The sequence below is a fragment of the Stenella coeruleoalba genome, assembly GCF_951394435.1.
Source record: "Stenella coeruleoalba genome assembly, chromosome: 8".
In the NCBI taxonomy this organism is placed as follows: Eukaryota; Metazoa; Chordata; class Mammalia; order Artiodactyla; family Delphinidae; genus Stenella; species Stenella coeruleoalba.
In genome coordinates, this window is record NC_137154.1 from 42,704,877 (window position 1) to 42,731,928 (window position 27,052).

At 44.1% G+C, this 27,052-nt stretch overlaps 1 protein-coding gene across 1 annotated transcript in view; it reads right to left on the bottom strand.

The window, feature by feature from the left end:
* TEAD1 (TEA domain transcription factor 1) overlaps window positions 1–27,052 on the bottom strand; it is a gene marked incomplete at its 5' end in the record, with an annotated part of 262,701 nt that overhangs the window by 175,049 nt on the left and 60,600 nt on the right. Inside the window, one exon of the mRNA XM_079929549.1 lies at window positions 3,648–3,903. Within this exon, the coding sequence (XP_079785675.1) occupies window positions 3,648–3,903 (256 nt within the window). The remainder of the gene's footprint in view (window positions 1–3,647; window positions 3,904–27,052) is intronic.

Below are 27,052 nucleotides of genomic sequence, written 5' to 3' on the forward strand. Positions count from 1 at the left end.
AGGTAGGGCCAGGCTTCATATCAATTCCAAAGTTCAAACTTTAAGGTGCTACACTGCGTGTCTCTGAGGCAAGCAGCCAGTGAATGTTAGCTCCGGTCCCTAACTTGATTATGAGAGATATTTGACCACACTGCCTGACTAGGGTTTTCAAGTGCAATAGAAAACACATCCAGACATTCCCATGATTCACTGTTTTGTTCTGTCTTGTTTTAAGCTGTGACCTGCTCCTGTGAAATTCAATTCCAGACAACTCTGCTGATCAAGAACATCTCTGCCATCTTGTCCTCCTGCTAACTACTCCACAGCTTGCTCCACAGAGAAAGAGACACACAGCAATGTAAAAGTACGAAAAAGAAAGGAAAAAGAAAACACAGAGAAGAGAGGGAGTGAGCTTGTAACCTCTTAAGAACAGTCAAAGAAGTCTCACCCTCCTTCTAATAATCCCTAAGAACAACTGCCTACCCATAGGGTACCGCAAGCAGAAATAATCTGTCCACGTGGAGACCAGCCACATAAAGGCTTGGCCTCTCCACCAACCCAGGTAGCATAGGGAAAATTAAGCCATCTTTTCTAATGGCCCAAACCTCAAAGTAAAGAGAGCTTTCCATTTTCCCCCTCTATAAGATCGCATTTGCCCCACTATCAACCACGGAGGAGACTTCATTACCAAAATAAATCAGCACTGCACTTGACCTTGCTTCTCCAAAGGCTCAGGATTAGTGACATCACAATACTCTACAGATGCTCAGAAACACCAGAATAACCCCCTCAAGTCAAAAACACTTGGTATCTCACTAGAAGGCATTAAATTATTTTGATTTTACTCCATGGAATCCAAAATGCTTTCAATGTTTTCATTTCCAAAATGCTTAAGAGAAAAAGCATGCTCTTAGGACCTTCAGAAACCTCGACTCCTGGTCTGGTTTGTGTCCTGATTCACGTGTGGTAAGATGGGGAACAGGCTGGAAGCCAAGGAACAGTAGCTCTGGTCCCACACTGCTCACATGACTCAATTCCCGAGTGGCTGGGGCCTCACTGTGGAAGCTCCCAAATCAACCGTCTCTCGCCCTCAAAGTTACAGGCAGGTCCCGTGCAGCTCTCAGGCACCTGGGCAAGCTTCTCTGAAGGGATCCAGTCTCCATCTCCCATAGCCCTGATAACCACCATGTTTCCCTTCCAAAGCAGCAGTACAAGCAAAGCTCCTCCACGCTGGCCAAAGAGAGGGAGTTGAAGGGGATGTTTTCTCTCCAAGGCAGTGGCCTAGACATGGGGATGGCTTCAGGGCCACTGCAGCAAATCCATCTCTTGCACCCCTAACCAGGACACATGACCTTGCAGTTGTAATTCCTAATGCTACTCGCTCAAAATGACTGCCCAATTTTAAATCAGGTTGGTCACCAACACAGTCAATAAATGTAACGTGGATTTCAGGAAAAAAAGAATCTATGCGTCAAGAACACACGCTCTCAGGAAGCACTCAGAATCTGATTACTTTCAGTATTAAAGACATGCTCCACAACCAGCACCACATTTGTCAACAGACTGATCACTCTTACTGAAGTACAAGTCACAAAATCCAGCGTCATACAACATATACGCCCCAAGGACCACGGATATCATCTACTCTACCCTCGTTTTGTACAGGGGAGAAAACTCAGACACACACCAAGGGGTAGGATTGTTCAAGTTCACTGTGGGTAGACGGCTCAAATCCAAAGCTTCTCACAATTCTTTTTCCTAGTCTGCTGCCTTTGACCCCCAAATACCAACAAGAATTCTTTCACAAATTATTTTCACAAAAAAAATTAGTTCAATCTACCATGGCTGCCACCTAAAAAGTAAAATCAATGGAAAAAAACAAAACAAAACTGGAGTTGAAAAGAATAACTCCAGCTTTGAATTATGTTCTTATTCCTAGCCCAAAAACCTGCTTCCTAAAGGGACAGTTCCTTTCCCATATTCCCAGTGAGAAATGAAAGGCAGTAGTCCTTCCCACCAGCATGTCCAACACTAGGCCAGTATTTTAGATTAAAACAATCTCTGGGTAAACAAATGGGTGTTGGTACAAGGTAGAATGGCCCGAAGCCACCTTCACTACTCCTAATAAAATCAGCTTCAAAGAAGGCTCAAAGATTAAAGTGCTTTTCTTTGCCTTTAAAATGGGGAAGTTGTATTTTTAGGTATGAAAACAAGACCCTGAAAGCAAATAGCCAGGCTGAGGAAGGGTAGCCCAGGAAAGATACAAGCACACAGAAAATCGAAGGCCCTGAAACTTTCTACCCACAGCAGCTGAGATGTTTCATCTTGAGTCCATTTCACCAGACACGAAGAAGCTTCTTTGGCTACGAAGGATCACATGAGAACATAAAACAAATACTGAAGGTTTACGTTCTCTTTCTCTCCTGTGTGTGTGACACCGACTGGCCAAGGGAGAGAGACTCGAATGCTGCAGAAAGCAAAATTTTCCTTGTTTCCATTACATCATCCAAATTGGAGAGGGGTAGGGCAGGGTGGGGGGCACAGCTGGTGGCAGCTGCACCACCATCTGCTTTCTCCTCAGCAGTGGGTGCTAGTTTGAGCTGCAGCCTCCTACGGCTCCTGATAAAGGAGGTGCGGTATTAAAGGTACAACACCCTATTATGGAAAAGCTTTCAAATTATTTAGAAATAAATCACTCCCATGATAAGTTAACAAGCTCCGCTAGGCTGCTGAGCCGGTTCTCTTTGAGTTTAGGTTATTTGTTTGCATCTCTTTAGACTCAGCCACAGTGCAAACTGTCAACTTAACGTGCCCAATTAGACAAGCAGAATGTATCTGCAACCACCTGCCATCTGCTTCCCAAAAGGTAAGCAGGCAGAAAGTACAGGTCAGCAGCTGGAAGCCTTTACAGCAGGTGCAGGGAAGGTCCAAACCCAGTGTGCAAGCCCCAGACTAGTGGATGGGTGGTGCTTGCTGCCACCTTTGGCATCCCCAGCCATCTGGTCAACTGGTCTCATCCTCTTGGGTGCTCTTGGAGTTTTGAGTGCACTGTGAGGGGTCCCCATGTGGAAAGGGAGACTGGTCAGAGTAGCCTGGGGGTCAGTGCCTTGTCTGGCCATTCAACTGCAAATTGGCAACAACGCAGCAAACTGGTGGTTCAAAGGTCTGATCAAGTCCCTGGGCATGTTTTATATGGCCTATACAGGGTTGTGTTTAAAAAAAAAATGCTGGCTTTTAAAAATGAGTACATTTCATATATAAACATGTATCTTGCTAGATTTGGCAGCACGAGGCCCCATTTCTACGGAGCTTCAGTCAGTTATCTGGAGCTAGGCAGCAGCACTTCCTTTTCATGGGGCGTGCATTCAGAAGAATTAGTCCCCACTTTTGGTGTCTGCATATGCCACTGCAACTACCTCTGTTCCTATCTGGTCCTCGAGAGCTTTTGATATGAAGAAGAAGAAGAAACTCCAGGGAATGATTTCCCAGAGGTCCTTTACTGACTCTCCTCTTCAGTTGAGATTCAGTCCCTTGGATGGCCAACTAAAATTGTACAAAGATCATTCAACCCAATACAAGGAATGGATCTCAGTAGAAGGCTAGCTACGTTGACCCCTTACCACAAAAGCAGGTTGCAGCATTTCAAAGGAGCATTTCAAATCACTTACCATACATCTTGCCTTCATCGGATAAGATGATTTTCCTCCTCCCACACGGTGGATAGATAGCCAAGGCTTCCTGAAAGCTCTGCTCAATGTCGGGGCTCCAGACCCCTTCTGCATCATTGTCAATGGGCTTATCTGCAGAGTCACTCATCCTTTCCATGTTTTCGGCAGGGCTCTCACTGCCGCTCCAGCTGCTGGGCTCAATTTTGGCGGTTGGATTTTCCAAGCCGAAGCCTGGAGCCTTTTCAAGAAAATAAACCTAAGAGAGAAATCAAAAGATAGTATAAGGACACGGTAACCGTCAACATACTGCTCTCGCTGGTTCTACCGCAGACTTTTCAGTCACCAGCTCTGCTTGGAGGATAACTCCTAGGAGAGAATATGGAATTCTGAGATCCAAGTGTCTTTTGTTCCTATGTATCACGTTAGGAACAGAAAGAAAACAGCAGGCAGAAGCTGGATAATCTTCACAGATGAGAGGAAATTTTCATCTGCGAACAGTACTCACTCTGAATTGCAAGTTCACAATGAATCATGCAAAATTTGCTAAGTACCTACTATCTACCAGGAGCACTTGGCTCGATGATAATCAAATCTCCAGAGCAGAACAAGTTGCTTAAAAGAAAATAAAGTAAAACAAACGGCGTCTACCTCACTGTGGCAATTAGCACGATAACTCTAAAATGTCAAACCATCCGAGAATTTGTCACTGGGATCACCAAGAAGCAAGATGGCGGCAGAATGGCAGACAGAAGGAGGGAGATTATTTTATCACAAATACTCATTCTACAAACAGCAATGCCAGCAGACCTGGACCTGCTATTCTATAGCATTTATCCGCAGGGCTTTTTACACTGTACAAGTCAGGTCACTTTGCCACTCTCAGCTTCTAGATTGTAACCCTGAAGCTGGAACCAAGTTGTCCCCAATTCCTGCCTTCCCTGCAACAACTGCAAGCGGCCAGCACATCTGAAGAAATGTTTCACACCCACATGAGGCACTTCGTCTGGTAGCCTCCTTGGAATTCCTGATCACAGGAAAACTGTGCGGGAGGCTTTCGTTTATTTTTCTGTAGCACTAAAGATTACAGAACCAAAAGAAATCTTTCTCAAAGATTTATTCTCCTTAAATTATGCATGTAACCTATGGTCATTCCAAACAAATGTCAAAGTGGCACAAACACCAATGTGAAAATGATCTAATCCAGTACCCCTTGCTGTCTGCACACTAACATATCAATATGCCTTTGTTGAAAAGGCATCAGATCATTTATTCAAAGCCTTCCCCAAAAAGGGGATAAGAATTCCTCCTGGGGATTGACTGGAAGAGGGGAGGCGCAGGGCCTGAGTATGGAGAGCTTAGTGCGACCACCATTCCACCCCCTTCCGCTGCCTCAAGTCCATGCAACATCACAACAAAGGCGGCCAGGAGGGAAGCAGATGCAGGCAGCCCTACTAGGTACCAGGCACTGCTCTGTATCCCAGGGCAGTCACCTCTGAGAGCCAGCACCTCTGAGAGCCAGACCTTTCCTTCTCTCTCCCAACTGAACCCTTTTCCCCTGCCTTCCCCTGCTGTGTATATCTACAGATCCCAGGTGCAGAAAGTCTGAGGCACAGGAACATTACACAATAAATGGTATAACCAATGGGTGCTTTTGGCTCCGCATCCTGACAGCTCTTTAGATTTGGCAGCACCTGGATAAAGGAAACCCTCAGGTTATCTGCCTTTGAACGCTGCCACTGATCCATCTTTCAAAGAACTTGTCAGCAAAATATTTACTACTTCTTACCAACACATGTACACTGACACAGGAATTTTAAAACTGCCAAATGTTAAAGATATAAATTATGCCACAAGAAAGGGTTTTGTGACTGACCCCCAGATGAACTCTACAATGCCTGCAGTGTGGGCCTTTGAATTCTCAAATTATTACATTTTTTTCCTTGGTTGGGATCTAAGAGTCTTACAAAATCCAAGCTGAACTGCACGCTACCCTAGAGTCTAGCTCCAAAGAGGTTTATTAGAGAAATTATAAGAATATGTGTGAACTCTTTGAGCGGTGACTAGCCATTCACCCTCTCCCTCTCCACCTTACCCCAAAACTAAACAAAACAAAACGAACACAACCAGACACATACAAAAACACAGGCCAATTCCTCAGCTCCAGGCAGCTCACAGCAGTAAGACTTCACTCCAGAGAGCCACATTTTAAGATTAAACTGTGTCCAGCGCTCAACCACTATGGTAGAGGGATGGAATCCAGGGGACCAGGGGAACTTTATTTGACTAAAAAAACATTACCATATAATTGAAAGCCTCAGAGTCTCCAGACCAAAACACAACAACCCTAATTCAATAGCTGAGGTCCCCTCTGACACATCTCATTAACTGGTCAGTCTATGCATGAACATCACCAATAACAATAACAAAGAACCCACTACCTTCCCAGTATCACCTCCTTTGTACTAACATGTTGAAATTCTTCCATCTATCGAGCTAAAACCCATCTCCTGGTTAACTTCTAATCATTCAGCCTTGAGGTCTATCCATGCCTTGGGGAAGCAAATCTCCCCGAAGACACCCATTTAGGTATGACCAGAGCAGCCCCCAGTCTCCTGACCATGTTCCAGACTAGACACAATTCACATCATCCCTCTTGCCCAGCCCAGTTTGTCACAACCTTCAATAAATGACACTCAGAGGTAGACTCAGGATCCATAAAACTTCTAAGCTCCCACCCTCCAAGTGCTGTTCCTGAATCCCGACTCTTGATCAATTGGGTTAGGAGCTAAAATCAGGAATTTATATCTATTCTATTAAATTCCATTATTTTTAGCCTTAGCCAGTGGCTCAAAACTGGTAAGATCTTTCTGAATCATAACTGCCAAGCTTAATGTCCTCAGACACCAAACAACTTCTGAAGGTGTTACACACAGGGAGGGTGTTAGACCTGCTTTGTAGAAGTTCCAAAGAAGATTATGGCTCAACATAAGGAAAAATTTCCTGTTAGTTCAACAAGTGGTAGATGGCCTCATAAGACAGGCAGCAGAGTCTTGCAGACAACCCCTTCAAGTTACCTCTAAAGCTAAGGGTCACAACTCCTTGGTTGTTGGGGAATGCAATATTAACTAGCATCAATTGATCCATCCACTTAGGAACCACAGGCGCTGCTCTAAATGCTCACATGTTTTTATTCATTTATTGCAAAGGGAAGAAGAACTCCGTGTCCAGGCTCTTGCATTTGGTGAACTGGAGCTCAGCAGGATGGAATTACCTACTCTGGACAAGGGCCAGGACACAGCCCCAGAAGCTACCAGATACATAATCCACAGACTTCTACAGGCCCTTGGTTTTACAACCCAATTGTAAGATGAGGCCTTGTATGGGCAGAGTTTCCAATCACAAGACTAGGACTGGCTGAGAAAAGCTCCCTGTACTGGATACCAAATTCCATCCCTCAGTTCCCTTCCAGCCCAGCTCAAAATCCACCTCATCCTGGAAACCATCCTTGTATCTAGTGGCTCTGAGAGAATCAGCCACACATTAGGAGCATCCTAAAAATGTGTGGAATTAGTTAACTACCACCCGATCTACCTGGCTTCTGAATGTACAATAACAAGCACCTGCTTATTACCAACAATAAGATCTAATCAAGTGATATACGCACAGAATATCTGTGCCTGCAGAGCTGATGTCCTCACCGCCTCATACATCCTTTGAGCAAGGGAGCCAACTTTCACTCACTTCAGTAAATGAAGAACATAGCATTGTGGGGCAGCGGGGGTGGAGGAGGCAGCGGAGGTGGGGGGTGGGGTGTATGGTATTAAGATTCAAACTGATCTGGATTCCAAACCTGTCTCACCCATTAGCCACGCAGCCCAGACTAAATTAGGTAATCTCTAGAGGCTCAGGTTTTAATTTATAAAATGAAAATAATAAATTAAATGCAACCCCAGTGCAGAAAAATCATTAAGTAGTGGAGGGACTCTACCCCATGGAGTTTCCATAAAGATTTAGTGAGATAATGAATGAAGGTGCTCTATCATCTGAAAAACCATGAACAGATGACGTTTTCAAGTCCATCATCTCTAGACAGTGGCATGGACCTTGTGATGCCCAAACACCTACTGATAATGGGATGGTAAAGAAATGAAGGAGCTTCCCTAATGGCTCCCTTTGGGAAATAAGTTTAAAGGATCCTCTTCCTTAAGGTCTTCAGATGCCTAAATGGAAAATTTAAATTGGTAACAAACGCCTGCACTTATAATGCACACAATCAATAGTTTTCATATTCTTCTGGGAAGTTTCGTTGAGGGGAATAACCCTAAATCTAAACGAATGCCTAAAACAAAAGAGAGAAGGGAAAATGTTGTTGGTTGAAAATGTACTATATATCACGTAGCCCCCATGTGCCTCAGTTTCCAACATTAACACTTTTCTAAAACCTCCTTTTTTCCTGAAACTCTTCCCAGCCACACTGGAATAAACTCCAAAAAGAAATGTTACCAGTGACCCAAACATTCCTGCTAATAGCCACACTGCCTAAATGAATCACTCTTTCAGGATTACCCACTTACATTTCAAGACAGGTAACATGAGCACATTGGAATGACATCTTATATGATGAACATTATACATATATATGTGTGTGTGTGTGTGTATATATATATATATATATATATATATACACACCTATATATATATACACACATACACACATACACACACACACACACACACACACACACATATATAGTATTCAACCAGTACATATTTTGATTTAAAAGTCTAGGGGAAGAAGGAGGTTAGATGGTCAATGCAGGTGCTTCTGACACCAACTCTATCCAAGGAACGTATGCACAAGGGGTATGACACAGGACACAGGAATCGCTGCTCCCTTTATATTAATTCCTGTGGGTTTCTCATAATGTAAGCATCTCACCCACTTACTGGTGATTTAAGAGCTCTTAAATAAAAGTATTAGTTTAAACTAACCCTCATGATTAGGGAAACGTCACTGAACGTGAGGATCTAAAACAAAAAAATCCATAAAGCTTATCTTAGCCAATATCTTCATACTCTGTGAGGCAACAAGAAAAGAGGTGGACTGGAAGTTAGGACTCTGCCTCTACCCGAGTAACCCTGGACCACACAGTATCCGCCATGTGCCTCAGTTTCCACCGTTAACACTGAAGGAAACCAACTTCATCATTCATCACCTGTGTTTCCAAAGACTACCTATAAGAGATCTTAGATTAAGTTGGTTTGTTATCACTCCCCCCATCCACATCCCAATGTCCTTGAGGGCAAGGACTACTACAGTCACCATAGGTATCCCCTGTGCTAGCACAGTACTTGGCATAATAAATATTCAAAGAAAGAAAAAATGAACCAACAACCAAATGATGTGAACATTCTTTGATAACAACATGACTGAACTTATCACCCAAGCTTTCCATGAGAAGGGTCAGAGTTTCAGCTCCTTTCCCATTCCTCACTCTGACTCTGGCCAAGGTTCTAATGAATAATAAGAGCCCCAAAGGAAATCAGCAAACCAAGAAGATGTAAGAGGACAGACTTATGCCAAGCACAGTTTGGATAACCATGAGTTAGCTGTCTGATTCCACTTCTTATTTATTAATCACGATTACAGACAACCAAGAGCCCTTTGTGTTAAAGGGACAAATATGGTTTGGGTCTTCTAGGACAGGGGTCCCCAACCCCCGGGCCGCATACCAGTACCAGTCCACAGCCTGTTAGGAACTGGGCCACACAGCAGGAGGTGAGCAGCCAGCGAGAGAGCAAAGCTTCATCTGCCGCTCCCCACCGCTCCCCATCGCTCGCATTACCGCCTGAACCATCACCGCCCCACCCCGGTCCGTGGAAAAACTGTCTTCCACGAAACCGGTCCCTAATGCTGAAAAGGTTGGGGACTGCTGACCTACAGGATCGTATTTAGTAACTGCACTGCCCGCACTGGGTATTATTCCTACCTTATGAGGTCCAGAGGCCTAAATAAGTTGACCGAAGTCACATATGCTTAATAGTCATTGCTCCAGATAGAATGCACGTTCCATGGGAATACTGGACTCAAACTACATCCTCACTAGACAGTGAGCTGGAGGCTGGATTCGAAAGGGAGAGAATGTAGGCAGTGCTGAATTCTCAGCTCTGTCCACAACTGACACCATGAAGCACAGTCTAATGAATTCCTAATGAATAGTTATGATACTGACTCACCTCCCTGGGTACTTGGGAGGAATGTCAGACACTAATGATGGTTCACCGCTTTTGCATATGTAAATGGGGAGAGCTGTTATTTTCCTACCATTTCAGAGGCTAGCCAAACTTGCTAACAAGTGGCCTGAGAAATACAGGTGAGGATCGGCAGCCTGGTTTTGAAGGCAGTCTCCAGAGAGACGGAACGTCTGCTGTGTAGTATCAGCCAGTGAGCCTTAGTGTCATACACTCCAACTGCCAATAGGTTCCCTCTAATTTCAGCAGGAAGGAGCAGATAATTACACCTTCTCCTTTTCGAAAATCACTTCTCTATCAACAGGATCCATCAACAAGCCAGTACCTCTTCACCAAGACCCCGATGCTGAGCACCCCATCAGAGGTCTTAGCATTACCCTCCTGAGATTCCCTGATTAATTCTCTGCTCCATCAGCTCCAAGTACTTGCCCAGGTGACAGCTCGAGAAAGGCTCTGATTGATTTCATGCCATGTGGTTCTGTATTACCAGCCTTTGAGGGAATCACCTTCCCCATCCCCTTAATGAATGTGTTAGCCATTAAGAACAGAAATTCCTGTCTCTTCCTTTCCTCTTCACCACCACCAGGCAAGCTTAATCACTGCTCTCCATCAGTAGGCTCCTTCAAAAAGACAAGGCCATACACTCGGGTCCAGGCAATCTATGCCATCTGACCATTCCAAGAGAAGACTTGCTATCAAGAACAGTGCACCTGTAAGGGGAGCGTAAGCTGGATGACATGACCTGTAGCCCAAGTCATGGATCCCTGGAAGGTGGGTTGTTTAACCTTGGGAAACACGTTTCAAAGCCAGAAACAGAAGCTTCTTTAATGCTCTAAGAGGGAAAAAAGAAAACAATGCCACAGAGTTAGCAGTAAGTAGCATTTCAAAAGGAACATTCCTAAGCCCTTTCCCAGGAATAACAGTCAAAGAAAACACCCCAAACTAACTCCTCCATTCCAAAAGGTCTGTAGAGTGAACACACATTTCAAGTAGACTCACCAATCCTAATGCTTAAACAAAGAAAACAAATACCAGGAAAAAAATACTCTTTAGTCACTAAGTCATGGGAAATGTTACTTTCTTAGGTGGTGAGATTCACCATCAGCCTATCATGATGCCTCAGAATTTTACATGACAATGAGTACAAATTAAAAATCAAAAGTACACAGTTCATATTTTATTTTACTTTTTTTTAAATTTATTTATTTTTGGCTGTCTTCATTGCTGCGCGCAGGCTCTCCCCAGTTGCGGGGAGCGGGGCCCACTCTTCATTGCAGTGCACGGGCTTCATTGTGGTGGCTTCTCTTGTTGCGGAGCACGGGCTCTAGGCGCGCGGGCTTCAGTAGTTGTGGCACTCAGGCTCATAGTTGTGGCTCACGGGCTCTAGAGCCAAGGCTCAGTAGTTGTGGCACGTGGGCTTAGTTGATCCACGGCATGTGGGATCCTCCCAGACCAGGGCTTGAACCCGTGTACCCTGTGCTGGCAGGTGTATTCCTAACCACTGTGCCACCAGGGAAGCCCCAGTTTTACTTTTTTTATTTTTTATTTTTGGCCACACCGTGCGGCCCGTAGGATCTTAGTTCCCCAACCAGGGATCGAACCTGTGCCCCCTAGAGTAGAAGCACGGCGTCTTAACTACTGGACCACCAGGGACATCCTGACAGTTCATATTTTAAAAGCTACCAGCACATCAGATAAACACATATGCTGCGTTTGGTCAGATCCTAAGACAAGCATTGCAAAAGAGTCCATCTCAGCCCCAGGTCAGAAGGAATGCCAAACAAATGGGCCTCATGCAATCAAGGTGCTGTTCCCTAGGTGGCAAGTCTGTAGGCACGTGGGTGGGGAGACATGGGGTGGGGCGTTTGTTGTAAGAAGGCACCATCCTTCTTACAAAAGCTGGTGGAGACTCACTCAGTGTTACACAGCTCATTGCCGGCCAACTTAATGATGTGTTGGCTCTGGACTGACTCCAAGTCCCAGCAGCTGAGCTGCCCGGATGCAGCTCCTTTGGCTGATGCGGAATCCTAATTCTGCTGCATTAGGAGTGGCCCTCTCCACTCTACACAGAGAAACGGCCCTGGGCTGCCTTCTCCAGTTTCTATGATTTAGGATGCTTCCCCCATTCTAGCCATGCCTCCGTCTACCCTGGATTATTACACAGCATGCTGGGTGAAAGCAGCAACAGGTAAATCCAGGGCTGACTTCTGCTTGGGTCATAAGCCAATCGACAAGGAAAACTGGAAAAAGATGGCATTTGAAAGTGCTGAACTGTGAGGACCAAGCTCTGCTGAGAGTCTTCAGCTGGGTACAGTGGCATTCAAATGCTCTCTAAAGACCCAATGGATCCATGAGACTATCATCATCACCGCATCAGAGAATCCAAAATTTAGGCTCCAACATGCCCAGAAGGAAAAAACTCCTCTTTCCTGCCAACTTAGGGTAACCAAGAACACGATACACGGCGACAAATGTTGTTCCTTTCCATCCTCTCAACCATCACAAATCATATGTTTACATTTTTGTGTGAGTGTTGGTCTGGCCCATCTTACTTTAAATACCCATTTCTAATGCATCTGATCATAGAGATACTGATCCCATATCATACATGAGTATTTTCTGAGTCCCAACACATGATCATCAAACTCCTTGGGAGCAGAAACAGAGCTTGTGTGACCTCTAGGACCAAAGGCAGTGGCATGTAGAATTAGGACACTGGATAAAAAAGAGGGACAGACTGAACAGCAGGTAGAACTATCTGTTCCAGTCCCATAGTGATTCCACAGTTATCTGAGAGAAAGTGTATTCCAGGAGCTCCAGATAAACTGCTTTTATTGAATTATGCTTTTACGTGATACCATCAGCATACCCAGAAACATCCCATGAATTAGTCACTGGATGTACTCCAAGAAGTTGAGTATGTCCTTCATCACATTACACAGATTGCTCTTTACAAAGGTCCCAATGGAAAGTTCAATAACCAACAAAACACCACGTGTTTTTCACCTCGTGTTCACCCGACTAGGCTTCCTCACTCACTGCCAAAGAGCACTAAGCCCCACTGGCAGGCCCCTCAGACAGAGCACGGTGGTTATATGGTTGGCAAGTTTGGTTTCATTCCCAAACCCGCTTTTTGAGGTCCCTGCCTCAATCCTCTTCTTTTTCTTCCTTCTTTCCCTGCTTCTTAATTTGTGCTCTTCTACAGCCTTGCAAGCTGCCTTAAATTCACTGTGAAACAGGACAGGGCAGAATCACGAAGGGGAAATAATTTCTGTTTTCTTTTTATTATCTGTTTCAATTCAATATGATCAAAGATTTATTGAAACCCCCCATCCCATGTCTCCCCACCCATGTGCCAGGCACTAGAGAGAGGAAATAAACATGCTCCCCTCCCTGCCCTCAAGGAGCACCCTTCCAGCAGGGAGACACAGAAGTAGGTTAATTATCCTTCAAGACTTCAAGCCACTCGTTGGGAAGCCACTCCCGCCATGTTCCTGCAGAAAGCACCTTCGCTCCCCAGGACAAATGAACCCTCTCACTCACTGCACAGGAATGATCCGTCTCTGTGGCTGTCAACCCTGGGGGTTTGTGAGATCTTTAAGGCTTAGGTCCATGCCTTTAGTCATTTTCCTGTCCTTGGCATTTAATGAAGGTCTGGCACACAGTCAGTGCTCCCCAAAAATAATGACCCAAAGGGTGCCTAAAATAATGAACCCACGGGTGAAGAAATGAATGAACAAGTGCATGAATATAATATGTCAAAAGAGGAATGAACTAAGTGCTGTTGGAGCACAGAAACAGGAGCTGATTCTGTCTCTCAGGTCAACAAGGGCCTCATGGGAGGTGATGCTTAGGCTGGTCTTGAAGTCTGAGCAGGACTTACGAGGCCAATTATGAGAAAGCTCAGGGAGGCCTGTGCAGAGATGGGTATCTGTGAAGGGGATGTGGTGAAGAAAAGACAAAGCAAGAAAACAAAAGGTAAACTGAGCCAGACCACAAGGGGCCACACACACAGCAACAAAAAGTTTGGGTTGTTTCATTCAAAGGCAACAAGAAAACGCCAGCAATATCAGGAGTATGCAAGCAACTCCTAAAGGGGGGTGTGTGTGTTAGTGTATGTGTGTATTTGGGGGGATAAAGGATGAAGAACCGGCAATTTTATAAATTTGGAATCCAAATTGTTTAATCAAAAGCATTTTCAGGGCTTCCCTGGTGGCGTAGTGGTTGAGAATCTGCCTGCCAATGCAGGGGACACGGGTTCAAGCCCCGGTCTGGGAAGATCCCACATGCCGTGGAGCAACTAGGCCCGTGAGCCACAACTACTGAGCCTGCGCGTCTGGAGCCTGTGCTCCGCAACAAGAGAGGCCACGATAGTGAGAGGTCCGCGCAACGCGATGAAGAAGAGGGGCCCCCGCTTGCCACAACTAGAGAAAGCCCTCGCACAAAAACAAAGACCCAACACAGCCAAAAATAAATAAATAAACCAATGAACCGACATTTAGAAAAAAGCATTTTCAGTGTGGTGTGGTCCAAAAGAGTTCTCTAGATAAATTCAAGTGTTACAGTGTGGCTCATCCCTGAAGCGTTCCAAATTTATAAAGGCCTTTTAATGCACAAAAAGACAATGACCGTTTATACAGGTGTGCTTGTTTAAACAGCCTAGAACCACAGGATTCACTCTGTTGGTGCCCAGTCACTCAGCTCTTCCAATAAATGCTCTCAGAGTTGGTCGTGGAGGGTTCCACGTATTTCCCTGGTTCCTCGCGGATAGCGCGGTCATCCTGAACCCAACGTGGGGACTAGACTGCTATGCTTACACAGTGACACATGTGTGCACATGGCCAACGTGCAAATGGCAATGAGAGCAAGTGTATCAACAAACCAAAAATGTATGACACTGCTTGTTCACAAATGTCTACCCGTTCCCAGCGTCACTGATACAACTGAGCCCCCACCCCTCCAATGAGAAACACATCTGCCATTTAATGATGATACAGGGATAGAGCAGCTGCAAAACTGGTCTTACACTGAGAGGGATGCAAATTCAGGGGCCAATTAAAGCCTCACCCTCGCCCCCATCCCTGCCCTCCAAATGGAAAACCGGTCCTTGTTTTATACCCAGTGCGACTTCATCAGGAGAAAGAATCTTGGCAGGAAACTGGCTGAGGCAGAATAAGTATTGTTCCCCCTTAGACAATACACCAGTCATTCAAATTAACAAATATTACTTGAGCACCTACTGTGTGCACAACACCAGCTCTAAGCAGTCCATAAGCGCGTCAGGGCATGTAGTGGGGCAAGAAACCCAGGCAAAGAGAGGCATCGACAGAAAAGCTGAGGTACCCAACTCTGAAATCAGGCGAAACATCTGCTTCACTTCTGCAAGGCTCAAGGTGCTCTGAAGGAAAGCGGACTCTGGTCATGACACCCGCCACCGGACTCCTCCCTCCTCATCCCCAACGCTCCCCACCCCAGCAAATGAGGCAGTCGTATCAAGCAAAAAAGGCAAAAGGCCACAGCTTGATTCAATCAATATTTCTACACCTCCCCAGCACACGCACACACGCACAAAGGAGGAGTGAGTCTCTTTAGAAAAAAAATAATAATAAAGGGGAGAGATATGTATTTCCTTCCAGGATCTCTTCCTCCTGCGGATTCTCCTAACCCTGGTAGAGGAACAAGGAACTCCTCTCTCTAATCAAAATGCATTTCCAATTACATTTACACCATTTCCAATTACACCTGTGAACTGCCGCTAAAGCCCTCCCCGTCTCGGACATTCACGGTGTTGATGCCTGCTCAGTCCAAACGACTAATGAGGACTTTACTTACAGGGCGAGACTTGAGAGGCTAAAAGGCCCAAAGACAAAGCAAACAAACCCAAACCCTCACAGACACACAGACCTGGCATACCGGGCACTGACACCTTCCAAGTCACGTTTCTATATTAAGGATCTGTCTCTAAAATCGCCCAAGAAAATCCAAAAAGGGTTTCCCAGGCCCTGGGTGAGGGAACCCAATCCCTCAGGCTCCCTCTGAGGGATTCTGCTCCTCAGAGAACCTCGCTGAATCAGCACCCAAAGGAGGGCCATCATCTCAGGCTTCTCCCATCCCTTCCCATGCAACTCGTCACCAAGAATGTCCACTCGGCCCCTCATCTCTCAACTGCATCCCCTCCACTCCTCTCCACCCCCACTAACTTTGCTCCCGTCTCACAGGCAGGACCTCTTCACACCTCCCTGAGGTGGGCTGTCCCCTATGTCCCCAAACACCACCACTACCAACAACCTAGTTCTGCCAGGTTCCCAACCCTGGGAAGTACATAGATGGCTTCTTAAAAATACAGATCTCAGCCCTGATGCCAGAAGTACTGAATCAGAATCTCCAGCTCATATATTTTTAGTCAGCTTCTCCTGTGCTATTCTTCAGACAGAGTCTTCCCAAAATGCAAATATGACTTTTATCCTATGCTCACTTTAAATCTTTCAGCAGAGGCCCACACCCTCCAGGACCTAACTGCATAACAGGGCACCCATGGCCTTGACCACCTGCCCCCAGCCTGCTTCTCAGGCACCTGTGCAGTCCCCCACATTCCAGCCAGAGACCACTCCAAGGTGCCCAGACACAGCAGGCTGCCTACTTCACCCCCTCAGCCACCTGGGCCCCTCTGCTCAGCTGCTTCTCTCACCAGCAATTCCATCTAATGAATGTCTACTGGTCCTTTCAAGACCAAAGCCACCAACCTCTCCTCTGGGAAGCCTTGGCAGATTCCTCCACTAGGAGAAGTCACTTCCATGTCCTCATAGCACCTCAAGCAAACTTCCAACATCATACTTGGTACGCTTCACTGTAATTTCTCTTAAGATACTGTTTCCAGCTGATCGGTAAGTCCCTTGGCATTCCTATGTTTAACGTCTCTCACTATCAGATGAATTGTTGGAACTCCAAAAATGTTTGCTAAGTGCTTTCCTTTGTGGGCACCCCTGCAATTCCAGGGAGGACACTGTGCATCTGGAGAGTCTATATGGCCAAACAGTTAAAAATATGTGTATATAAAGAGTATATAAGCCTTTAGAATCCCAGAGGTTTTAATTTTGAGTTCTCCACTTGTTAGCTGTGTCTCAGGGTGTTGTGTGTGTGTGTGTGTGTGCGTGCGCATGCAGGTACAAAGCAAAATGAGAATTAACATTACATACCTGTTGAAAGATTAAACGAGATGATCCATGTAAGTATAGATGTCTCAATCCTCGGCAACCATTATATACATTACTTAATCTGTATGTTTACAGATCAGTGGGTATGTGTGCACACGTCTTGAGCTGTGCCTGACACGCTGAAGGTCCTCAAATAATTGCTGAATGAACGTACACAACTATAATTAATACCTACTTCTTATATATCTGTCATTCCTGCTATACTGCAGATTTCCAGAAGACAGGGGCTCTGTCCCATTCATTTCTGTACCTCGTCCCTACCCCAGCTTGATAAAATTGTTCGCTTTAGTTTAACATAAAATATTAATACAATCTTCGTGACTATTAAGAAACTCATCCTTGTCTAAGGAATCACAAAGACAGCCTCAGGCATACTCTAGACCAGACCCACAGAATGAAATGAAAAAAACGTAGTAGCTTAAAACCTTCCTCCAGTCTCCAAAACCCCTGACTAGCTGGCCTCTACTGGCCCCCCATCTCAAGGTAGGGCCTGTTGCCTGACAAGCCACAATCCGAGGGCTGAACTGGTGACACACACCCCTCCTCCCCAGTCTGTGGCATCCCCCAGCCCTGCTGCAGCAGCTGCTCCACCTGGGAGATCAGATCTGGAGCCTGCCTTTTCAGCTCACAGCAAGTTCACCCCCCAGGGACCTGGGGGCTGCGATTGCTGGCCAAAGTGTCAGGTTACCACAAAAATAACAGCGGGCCCACACCAGGCAGGCGTGCAGGCCAAGCGCAGGAGGGGAAAGGTGAGAAAGAGAGAACCAGGAGAAGAAAAGCAGACATTTGAGTCTGTGTCGAAGAGGAACTGGGCTTTACAAAATGTACTTTAAATTCATAAGTATACTCCTAACATCACCACTACAGCCCCTGCAATAACTCATTCATTTAGCATCCAATCCAGGGTAGCTTATATATTATTCTTAAGTATGTTGAATGTGCTTTTAAAAACATTATTTTAAGGCAAGAGGGGGATGGGTTTGTTTGGGGTTTTTTTAAAGTTTGCTTATTTAATACTATTTATAAAAGTCAGATTTGGGTCAGTGAAGATTTTAACAAGTATTCCCATTCAACAAATTCCTGATATTACTCAGCTTTAATTTTCTCAAAATTAAATCCAAACATGACAGAGCTAATTAGGCCTAGTGAAGGAGGGACAGACCTTCAAAACAGAAAAGGCCAATAAAAAGCATTTATGTATTTTTTTTCCCTAAAATAAAATTACAGTTCACTCCTGTGCTATCCTCTTGCAGGAACACTGCTGGCTTGATGTGGTCTGACCCAGCCTGGGTACTTCAAACAAAGTTAACTTCAATCACTACAGGGAGTTAGCAGGTTATTGAATCTCCATCCATTGTGCTTTCATCTTGGTTTACTCCACACACCATGCCTTTTTAATTGGCTTCTCGCAACTGTTTCATAAGAGAGTAGATAGGGACCCAGCTATTAGGAAAGATGCCCTTCTTCCAGCTGGGCAGGTAAACCCCAGACCAGGCAGTGAACCGGGTGGGTGAAGTTTCCCATTGTAATCTCTTACATGTGAGAGACGCTGTGAATGCTCTGGCAGGGGAAGACGGCTAACTCTAATAGGCACCTTAGATTCCCAGCCTGAAGGTGTTAAAAGAGAAAGAAGATTTAAAAAAATAAAATCCAAAAGGGGGGAGAAAAAGGATTCTCTGGTTGGTTGGTTGTTTGTTTTTAAGTTAACTTAGATGGAGAAAGGTTCCCCAATGTCATGTTATTTTGCAGTTACTGATTTATGTTTCATGTTAAAATATCAGGGTTACAAGCCTTATATGGCACAGCAGTACTCTAAACAGGACTCTATCTATTGCAAATGTTTAAAAAAGGAGGTACTTAAAATGACAATCTTAGTGGCAGCCAACAGCAGCTAACAGACATGCAGACAGGCAGATTCTGTGTGTTTTATTTTTTAGCTTTTAAGAAAAACTAGCTCTCTCCCAATCAAATCAGTAAAAACTTCAGAAAAGGAACGTACTACCAGCAGAGTTTGAGCTCTACAAATTTAGAAGAACACCAAATAAATAGTGAAATGAGAGGCAGTTTCATTCTGCTTTAAAAACAGTCAGTCTAGTTCCGGGAAGAGAGGACCTCATCCAGCTCGCTCCTGCTCATGTGGTCAGAATTCACACAGCTCATGCAGGACACATCACACCGTGCAATTATCAACCAGCATTGATTGCCACTGCTAAAAGATCTTTAATAGTCCTGATTTTTACCATAAAAGCTCTCATTATTATCCCAGCTCTCTTTGCTTGTTCAGCGTGCCTGGTCACTTACAGGAGGAGGAGGAAAACCCAGGGACTCGGCTCATCTTTCCCCAGCCGTGTCTTCCAGGGAGTGTTCGTTTCCCCGCAGCGCAATGCCACGCCACTGCACTGGCCGGCACACTGGGTTTAAAATTAGCTGAGACCTGGAGAGCCACGGGTAACCTTCTGACAAGGTTAGCCAGCAGAGCAGAGCACGGCTCAGCGAGGGACATTAATAAGAAGCCAAGGAGAGCCTTTCAACAAGCGTATTAGGGCCTCTTGGAACCCTTGCAGTCTGGAAGCCGGGGGAGCTGGGGCCCCCGCATCGCGAGGCTGACCTAGGCTCTTATTTTTATCCCACCAAGTCAGCAGCTTCCTTTACAGGCGATAAACACAACCTCCAAAAGTGTTTCTCCAAGTTTATATTCAAAATACTCAGTCGCTGATTATACAAATAACTTGTTAAACTCTAAACTGGATTTAAGAAATATAATATTTATGGAACGCTTCTAATTATAAAGTTAATACCCACAGATGACCAAAAAAGTGGAACATTCAGAAACATACATAGGAGAAAATTAACTTTACCCACAGCCCTCCAAACAATAGTCAGTGCTAACAATGCATTTTGATGTACATCCTTGTACTAGTAACATTATTATTATTATTCCCTATAGTTTCGGGTTCTTTTATTGTCCACCGAACATTTTACATTCAGCATTTTCCTGAGTCCTGAAATATCCTTTGTATTCATGAATTTTAAGAGGTATAGTATTCCATGTCACGGATATACCATTATTTGACTATTTCCCCATGGCTGGACATTTAGATTTTGCCCAGCTTTTCACTGTATAGCAAACATCCTTGTAATGATTTCCTATGGACAAATTCCTAGAGTCCAGGGGCAGGAAAAACTTGAAGCCACTGGTGAAGATTGGGAACCCCATGAAGACAGGGACGGTGCCCGCCACGTGTAGTGTTTTCTAATTAAAGCAATGTGTCTCAGTGCTTTCCAAACAGAGAACCCTAAAGTCTAATGTGACACGTTCCGAGTGCCTACCAAGAGGTCAACAGGGTCAGCACCACAAAGGTCCCCTAAGCACTGAGATAAAGGAAGGCAAGCAAGGAATGGATCTAACACCTCTGAACACCTGTCAAAGGTGATTCAGATGCTGCTCCCACCCCCTCATGCTGCCAGCCCCCATCAGTACCTCACTTGTACAGCCACCCTGCTTGTTTCAAATACTGAAATACTTCCACACGAACTGGAAAGAGTCAGTGGCCCAAGCCCACTGAATGCCTGTCTCCTTACCTCCCACCCCTCTTCCAGTGCCCCCAATCTTCTCAGTATACAACAAGTACATGTAAGTGCCTGGCACACCTGGGGGCCTCCAGTGTCTTCCATTGGGTCCATGTCCACACTGTCTGTTAAAATACCTTAAACATCACCCCTCTCCACACATAACCTATAACCCGGGATTTGCTTTTTAAATTTTGTTAATCCTCCCCTCCAACCAGCTCCTCAGAGACCACTGCTTAAAATCTTATTCACCAACGCATCAGCGCTGTCTCTGAAATTCATTAAATTCCCTAATATTTTATTTTTAAAATTGAAATGGACACTTAATGGGAAGAACTTCCCGAGACGGCGGCTGGGGTGGGGGGCAGTTCCCACCAAGTTATTCTCTACAGAGCACAGTGAGCTGGGTTAGACAAAGACGAACATCACAGTCCTAAGAGTCATCCTAAGAGTACGAACACCAGTGACACTGGTTCCCTGAGGGTAAAAGCTACCTGCTTAAATCACATGAGACTTTGAGGAGGTCTCAGATCGTCAATGATAGTCTCAGCAAGCTAAAGCAAGAATACTGAAATGCTGAAGTCTAGGAATAAGAAGAGTCGGTACAGCCTAACTAATGCCCCGACCACCCTGGTACTGGCTCACTCTACAATACCAAAGCAACATTTAGGGCTGGGCATATGACTATGCACTTGGAAGCATGACCTCTACCTTAGCCCTCCCTTTAGTACGCTATTTTCTGTGGAAGAGAACAGGTAACTAATAAGTGGAAGAGAGTTTTGTTTCCTCTAAATGTTTTTGTCCATCCTCTACTGGGGGTGCCAGGGCAGGAACACCAGCCAGGAAAGGGAAGAGAGACAAACAAGGGGTCTGTAAAATCAGACTTTGAAAATCAAGAAGGGGTCAACCTGGATGCATTACAGCACTGTCCAGCCCAGCAGCTGGGATCATGGCCCAAGCTGGAATCAGCTCAAAGACAATGCCTATCCAACACCTCCATGATGGAAGAATATGCTCAAAATTCCAAGTCACTCTGGGTGCTGCAGCTTCTTTGCCAATTAAGCAAAATTCTAATTAACGGATATAAAAAATATTTTGGATTCATAAAATCAGATGTAATGGCAAAAGTTTAAGGAAATGCCTTGTAGTAGTAAGTGGAGATAATATTCACAAGTAACATTTATTCAACACTACTGTGTGTGAGGAACAGGGATCTAGACTCGATTTTTATTATTTCTTCTAATCCTCATCACATCTATATTAGGTAGAGATGTAATATTACAATATTGATTATTCAGATAATGAAGCAAATAAGGTTTAGAAACAGTAAGTCTTTTATCCACTGGTCAAACAGAAATTCAAACCCAGATCTATCTCACCTTGAGCCCAAGGTCTGTCTTTGTGAGACACTGAACCTCCCATCGCCGGAGGTAATCAAGGAACAGTTGAGGAGGGATGCTGTGCAGGGGACTAGAGTAGGCAGAAGAATGTCAGGGAAGGTCCATTCCAACCCCTGATCTATGACACACGAAAACAAGTTGCCTACTGTATGCTGGCTCTGTACCAGGTGTGTCTGTATGGGACATGAGGAGTAAGAGAGACCCTGTAAATGAAGTGAGCACACTGTTAGAGCTGAGATAATGGACAGCCGCTCTATTTTTCTGCTCACAATAAAAAGCAGCTGAAAAGCAAGGCCAGTGGAGAGTCCAGACTCTTGGCCATCGTGACCCCAGCAGAGCTGGCACATGGCAAGCACTGGTGTCTCTTTCTCCCTCTCCAGAAATGCAGTGGCACGGATGAGAGCCTCGCTACTGCAGGGCTGGGAAAGAGTTGTGATCCCTGCACCTGAATTTTTTTTTCAACACAAAGCTTATATTTACAGTGAATTAATGATTCACATTTGCACTGGAAAAAAACATGAACACAACCAGAGAAGGAAGTGAATGAACAAGTCACACAGGAGAACAAGCATATGACAAAATACGCATCTTCGCTAGGAGGGGGAAAGAATGGCAAATTCAAGCAAGTTTAAGGTGTTATTTTAAATCTCCTAATCAGCAAACCTTAAAAGACAATAAGAACATCTGTAGTGAACATGACACAGGAACTATGCTAGTGATGTTGGGGATGTGAAGATCCAAATGGCTATACTTAACTAAGCGCCTCAAAAGGCTGAAATTCTTCGACCTAGTAACCTTAACCCTAGAAATTTATCAAAAAGAGAAAATCCCACGGTAGAAAAAAAATTAGGAGCACAAATATCTATATTACAGAATCATCTATAATACCATGAATAGCAGAATGACTAAGAAAACTACAGTACATGAATGCAAAGGAAAACTATGCATTCTTTTACAAGAAAAATTTTTTAAAATAGAACCATGAGGGAAAGTTTCTCAAAGAATATTCATTTTAAAAAGCAAAATACAGGGGAACTCCCTGGCGGTCCAGTGGTTAGGACTCCACGCTTCCACTGCAGGAGGCACGGGTTTGATCCCTGGTCAGGGAGAACTAAGATCCCGCATGCCGCACAGCGCGGCTAAAAAATTAGATAGATTGGTAGATAGACAGATAGGCCGGCAAAAAGAGAGATACATAAATAAATAGCAAAATACAAAATTGTGTGTATATGTGTATATATATATATAATTATGTATATATGTAATTACAACTCTAGTTTTATGCATATTTCTACAGAAATAAAGTGAAAATAAAAAGGAAACAGTTACTCTGTTAGGAGGGTGACATTACAGATTTTTATTTTACACTTTTTTATGTTCCATTGTTTTTGTAATTTTTAAGAAATTATTCCGACTTTAAGAAAATTTAAGGAAACTCAGGTACAAATTGAGGTATTCAAGCATCTGAATACAAGAAAGCTTAGAGGTCAGACATTTGTGGATACTTGAATCCTCTTTACCACTCGGATCCACCCAACCAATCTCCAAGGTCTAGCTGCAACCTTCAAATGCAAACACAATACACAGGTGATAGCCTACTTCAGGTAGACCTAAGGACTTAATGTTCCTCTAAACATTTCAGTAGCAATAATAGCTAATACCTACAGAGTGTATATTCTGTACCTGGCCCTATTCTAAGCACTTTATCTGTCAATGCATTTAACTCTCATAACAACACTATTAGAAAAGTACTATCATTATTCCCATTTAGAAACAAGGAAATTAAGACACCAAAAGAGAAAGTAAATTTCCCACCTGGCTCATGCATCCTCAAAGCCAGGATCTGAACAGTCTGATTTCAGAGTCTAAACTGATAATTACCCAACTAGACTGCCTGTCTGTATAGCCAAGTCTCCCAGCCACTGCTCTGCTGGTCCTCTTTTCTGAAACGTCTTTCCTCCCCTTAGTCATCTCTAAGGCTACCACACAAAGGCCACCTCAAGTGCTACCTCTTCAGCGAAGCCTTCCCTGGCTCTCATGCAGATTTGCTGTGTTTCCTCTATCTCATGGAACTTTAAACACACAATTACCGTTTCACTGATACTGCTTAGTAATTTAATTGTTTGAGTCCTTCTTCCTCAGAGAATACAAGTTTGGGGTGGGGAGTAGATAGAGGTATTCTTTGTATCTCTAGTCATTAGCCCAATGTCTGGCAGGTAACATGTAATCAAGGAAGGAGGGAGGGAAGACGATGGATGGGTGGCCGGACAAATGCATGAATGACTTCTCAGTAAAGGGACTAGAGAACTAATTCATGTGTTGGTGGGTGAATATTTCACACATGCTTGGGGTTAAAATAAAATAGGGCGTTGAAAAGTATGCATCTTCAAAAAGGAAGGAAAACCACTACAACAACGATAAAGCTTGAGGACATTATGCTAAGTGAAATAAGTCCGTCACAAAAGGACAAATACGGTATGATTCATTGTATATGAGGTCCCTAGGATAATTACTCTCATTGAGACAGAAAGCAGAATGGTGGTTGCCAGGGGCTGAGGGGAGAAAGGAATGGGGAGTTATTGTTTCACGGGCACAGAGTTTGTTTTCCAAAATGAGAACAGTTCTGGAGATGGATAGTGATAATGGTAGCAAAATAATGTGACTGTACTTAAATGCCACTGAACTCTATACTTAAAAATGGTTAAAATAGTAAATTTATGTTCTGTACATTTTACCATAATTAAAATTATAGATAAATAGGTAGGTAGATAATTAGACAGGTAAAACAGGACCACAAAGCAAAGAAGTCAGACCAAGTCAAAGTATACCTATAGTGCAATCCAAACATAGCCCTCAGTGCTGGAACACTCACCACTGCACATAGATGCTGCATGTATCGTTCCAAGACTCTTCCCCTCTCAGCAAGGATGATACTTCCTCCAGCGAGCCTTCTTGGATACCCAAGTCCAGTCTTGGGGGGCCCGCCACATGCTCCCATAGTACCAGGACCTTGTACCAGAGCCCGTCAACAGGTCTATCCAGCCAGTGTCAAGCCCGTGAAGGCTGCACCCTTATCTTGCTTAGATGAGTCCACAGGACCTGACTCAACCAATATCACCTTTAATAAGTACTGAGTCAATTAATTAACTGCTGAGAAAAGGAGAGGCTAGACTACTGCTCTGATTTTCAGAGCTTACACGCAGGGTTGTCTTAAGGAGTTGTCAACAAGGCAAGTTAATACATCGGCCTTCCATATCCCTCAGATATAGAACCCACTGATATGGAGGGCTGACTGGACTAAGCCATTTCACATAAGGGACTTGAGCATCCACAGATTCTGGTATCTATGTGGGCTCCTGGAACCAACTCCTGCAGATACCAAAGGACGACTGTAACTCACAGAAAACCCAAAGATTTTCTAACTTGAAACTGAAAAAAAAAACAGTGGGGGATCCAACCGCAGAAGATTGCCAGACAGGTTCCCACTGCCCCTCTACCTCCTCTATTAAACAGAGGGGATGTTCTTCGTGAACAGCTGATTTCCAGAATCTATACCCCTCCCCACCAAAGTTAGAGCTCCACGCCCACCTTCTGATACCCAGGCGGAGACCCAGGTGCCAGGCGCAGCACAGGGGCTTAAACACATCACCTCTTCAAATTCTCTTGAGGTCAAGGGAGTATTTTCCTCTTTGCAGGAACAAAAGTTTAAACTGCAGTTTGATCAATTTGTCAGGCACCTGTTCTTCAGGCTAAAATTAGAAAACATTCTTTAAAGGCTGGTAAATCTTTATCGATACTGAGGGGTCAGCTCAGAAGGCGGGGGCAGTAACTGCTGTTTTTTGCCTAGTCCATTCTTTAAGGCAGCTGGTACCTGTACTGAATTTCCTCTTGTACGTTTTTCTGCCATATAAATTAATTCATCACCCCTAAATCTGTTCTGCCGTATACATCTCCACGTCTACTCTTGGTGCATGTTTTGCATAGGAGAACAAATTTTTGGATTTGCTACTGGGCAAAGTGTGTTTCCTTTCCCCCTCCTCCTCCAATCACCGGGCAAACTATAAGAGTGACGCTGAGAGGCAAGCAAGGCTCATCCACACTGGAACCCCACCATGCAGAGCATATAGGACCCAACTGGAGTACAAATGACTTCCAGCATGACTTGAGTTGACTTCAGGGCACGTGCACACATTTGAGTTACAGCTCCAAACAGGTCATGCTGATGTAACAAGGAAAGATTATCAAGGTAAGAGATAGACCTGCCTGTGGGTTTCTGGAAACCCTCAATCAGTAAGCAAAGTCTTCACATGAACCTTAGGTTTTGTTCTTACCCATTCACAATAAAAATCATAGGTAAAGGATATTTGAGGATCTAAAATAGAGGAGCAGACACTCAGAGGACATTTTTATATGGAGATCTTGATTACTACTTCTTTTTTTTTTTGCTTAATCTTCCATTTATTTAGTCAAACCATCCTTATTACAAAACATGTGAATTATGGAGACAGAGATGTATCAGCACACAATCTGACCCTTAACTTCTGCTGGGTAAGATAAGACAGAACAAGAGTATAACCTTTGGCAATTCTTTTTTTTTCCAAGCCCAGGCATGGGTGGATTGTCCAACACTTAAATATTTTTAAAGTCCCCTAAAATATTATTGACCACATCATATATATATATATATATAGTTGGCCAAAATGTTCGTTTTGTTAGTGAATACGTTGTTCAATACAGTTCTTGGTGAAGATGAAAAGTGTGTCTATCTTTACTTAAAACCGAATGAACTTCTTTTTGGCCAACCCAATATATATACACACATGTTCTGACAGCATTTTTGCTTCTGAAGAAGCAGACTATTTCTCACAAAATAATAAAAAATGGTGTTTATAATTTTGTCCAACTGTTTTTAAAGGTTTTACAAAATCTTATAAGAAAATTATGGGTAAATTTTAAAAAGAAAATACAT